Source organism: Egretta garzetta, unplaced genomic scaffold (genome assembly GCF_000687185.1).
Source record: "Egretta garzetta isolate BGI_Z169 unplaced genomic scaffold, ASM68718v1 scaffold1021, whole genome shotgun sequence".
NCBI lineage: Eukaryota > Metazoa > Chordata > Aves > Pelecaniformes > Ardeidae > Egretta > Egretta garzetta.
Window position 1 is genome coordinate 50,683 of NW_009258752.1, and position 2,056 is coordinate 52,738.

At 52.2% G+C, this 2,056-nt stretch overlaps 1 protein-coding gene across 1 annotated transcript in view; it reads left to right on the forward strand.

Annotated features, from left to right (window-relative positions):
* The first annotated feature begins 239 nt into the window (after positions 1 to 239).
* The window catches only part of DRP2 (dystrophin related protein 2), a 19,492-nt gene continuing 17,675 nt past the window's right edge, over positions 240 to 2,056 (forward strand). Inside the window, exon 1 of the mRNA XM_009649071.2 lies at positions 240 to 347. Coding sequence (XP_009647366.2) covers positions 240 to 347 — 108 coding nt within the window. The remainder of the gene's footprint in view (positions 348 to 2,056) is intronic.

The following is a 2,056-nucleotide window of genomic DNA, read 5'->3' on the forward strand; positions in this document are numbered from 1 at the left end:
AGGAAATTATATAACTAGATACAAAAAAGAATTGGAAAATTAGATTAAAAAGATTGCAACATTAGTACAAACCTATTAAAAAAAAAAAAAAAAGCATCCTTTTAGTCTTCAGCCTTTGTGAAGACAGCTGGGAAGGGGGTCAGCTCCATGAGGAGGTGCAAGCTGACCCAGGGACTCTCACACTGCTTTTCAGGTGCTTGTGCCCAGAGTTGTCTCCATCCCCATGAACATCGGTTCTGATGCAGCCCCTGGTGATGCAGGAATGGCCCTATGTCCTCCCACGATGTCCTGAGTGGCACATCACAGACCAGGCGCAGCACAGCAGCACTGCCCACCCACTGTCTCAGGTAAGAGCTGGGTCTGGGAGCCTTTCTCATGGCAGCTTTTTGCAAAGGTTGCAAATGTCTGTGGAGCAAACTGGGACCTCTGTTCCTGATGGCAGGGAAAGCTGTTAGCTCCAGCACCCCATTGGCTTGCACTTAATGAGAGTGTTAGCTCTCTTCAAGCGTTTTGGCTGCAAAGTGTTTCCCAAAGTAGAGCACAAGAGACAACCTGCAGAGCTGGATTTCAAGCTTCCTTCAAAATAAAGAGCAAGAGGCCACTGTTAACAGCTCTTATGTATTTGTTTGAGTTTACTTTTTTCCTGGAAACTTGGAAGAATGTCAGCTTTCACTGAAAACGTAGATTTCTAATCTTTATGGTTGCAGAGAAGACCTTGGAAATAAGCCCCTGGCGAATGCTGTAAGGCAGAGGGGGAGTCTGACCTCTTTCTAGTCTGGTTATCTTAAGGAACAAAGAAAGGGTTCTCACACTGCTAGTCTCCCTCTTCCTCTCCTCAGGGTCTCTAAACCAGTGGGCCACAATCCTCACCGAAGCTGGGCAGAGAGGTGAAGGTCTCCAGGATCCCTGGGTAAATGGCAGGGCAGAATGGAGGAGAGACAACAGAAAGGTGTGCTGGTGACTGGCTGCAAAGTTACCTTGTGCTCTGCACTGAGCTCTCACAAGGTGGCTTAGCACCTTGTTCTGGGTCAGCCAGGACAGCAAGGCTGCCAAAACGCTGCGTTGTCTCTGCTGGGGCATGGCTTCCCTTTTGCTGCCTGTAGCTGTTGGCCCCAGTGTACTTCTCACCTGGCAAGGGACTGATGGATGGTGCCAAAGTTTTCCTTGGGCACTGGCAGCGTTGTTCTCAGGAAGAACGAGGTCCCTGGCTCTGCCTTTTCCTTTTTCATTGTGCTTCAAACATGAAGAGCAGGGGCTCCTCCCTGCCATGGCTTGCCATCAGCCTGGACCCATCCTGCTCCAGAGAGCCAGGATCTGCAGGAGGAAGGCAGAGCTGTCTCTGGAGCATGTCCAGCATGCTAGGATGAGGCTTGCTGCTGGGGCAGGCTCTCGGTAGCCAAGTCAGGGCTTATTGGCCCTGGGATGCCTGCTAGGTAGCTGCTACCAGGCCAGTGCATGGGCAGTTAATGAACAGCACAGCAGATGAAGCAAGGAGGGAGAAGAGGAGGAGGAGGAGGAGGAGCCCTCCTGAGTTGCCTGAGCAGTCCAAGCCTCTAAGGGAGGTCAGACCCCTATGGAGATTGCAGGGAGAGGGGAGAGGACCTGAGACAGGATGCCTTGTGAGACGCACCTCCACTGAGCTGCAAGACAACACACAGGGAGGGTGCAAACATCCTCAGCTCAGGTCATATCCACAACAGGTTTCCCTTAGTTCCTGCCTGAGCCTGGATTTCTGCTGTGTGGGCATCAGTGTGTTGGGTGCCATGCACCAGCTGGCTCCTTCAAGGTCAATAACCTCCTGTCTCATTTAAAGGGTCTGCTGTGCCCTCCTTCTCACAGGTGTATGTGTTGCCACCTAGGAAACAGCCTTCCTCTCTTGTCCTTCCTTGTCCTGGACGCTCCCAGCAGGCTGCAGACAACCCATCCTTACTTGTGCCCTGGCCTTGCTGAAGCCCCTTCCTGCAATATGGGAGCTGGTCCTGCATCTGTTGGGCCTGGAATATGGGGAGTGAAGGCTGGCCACGCTGTGCCCAGGCAGCAGCAGTCAGATGCAGAT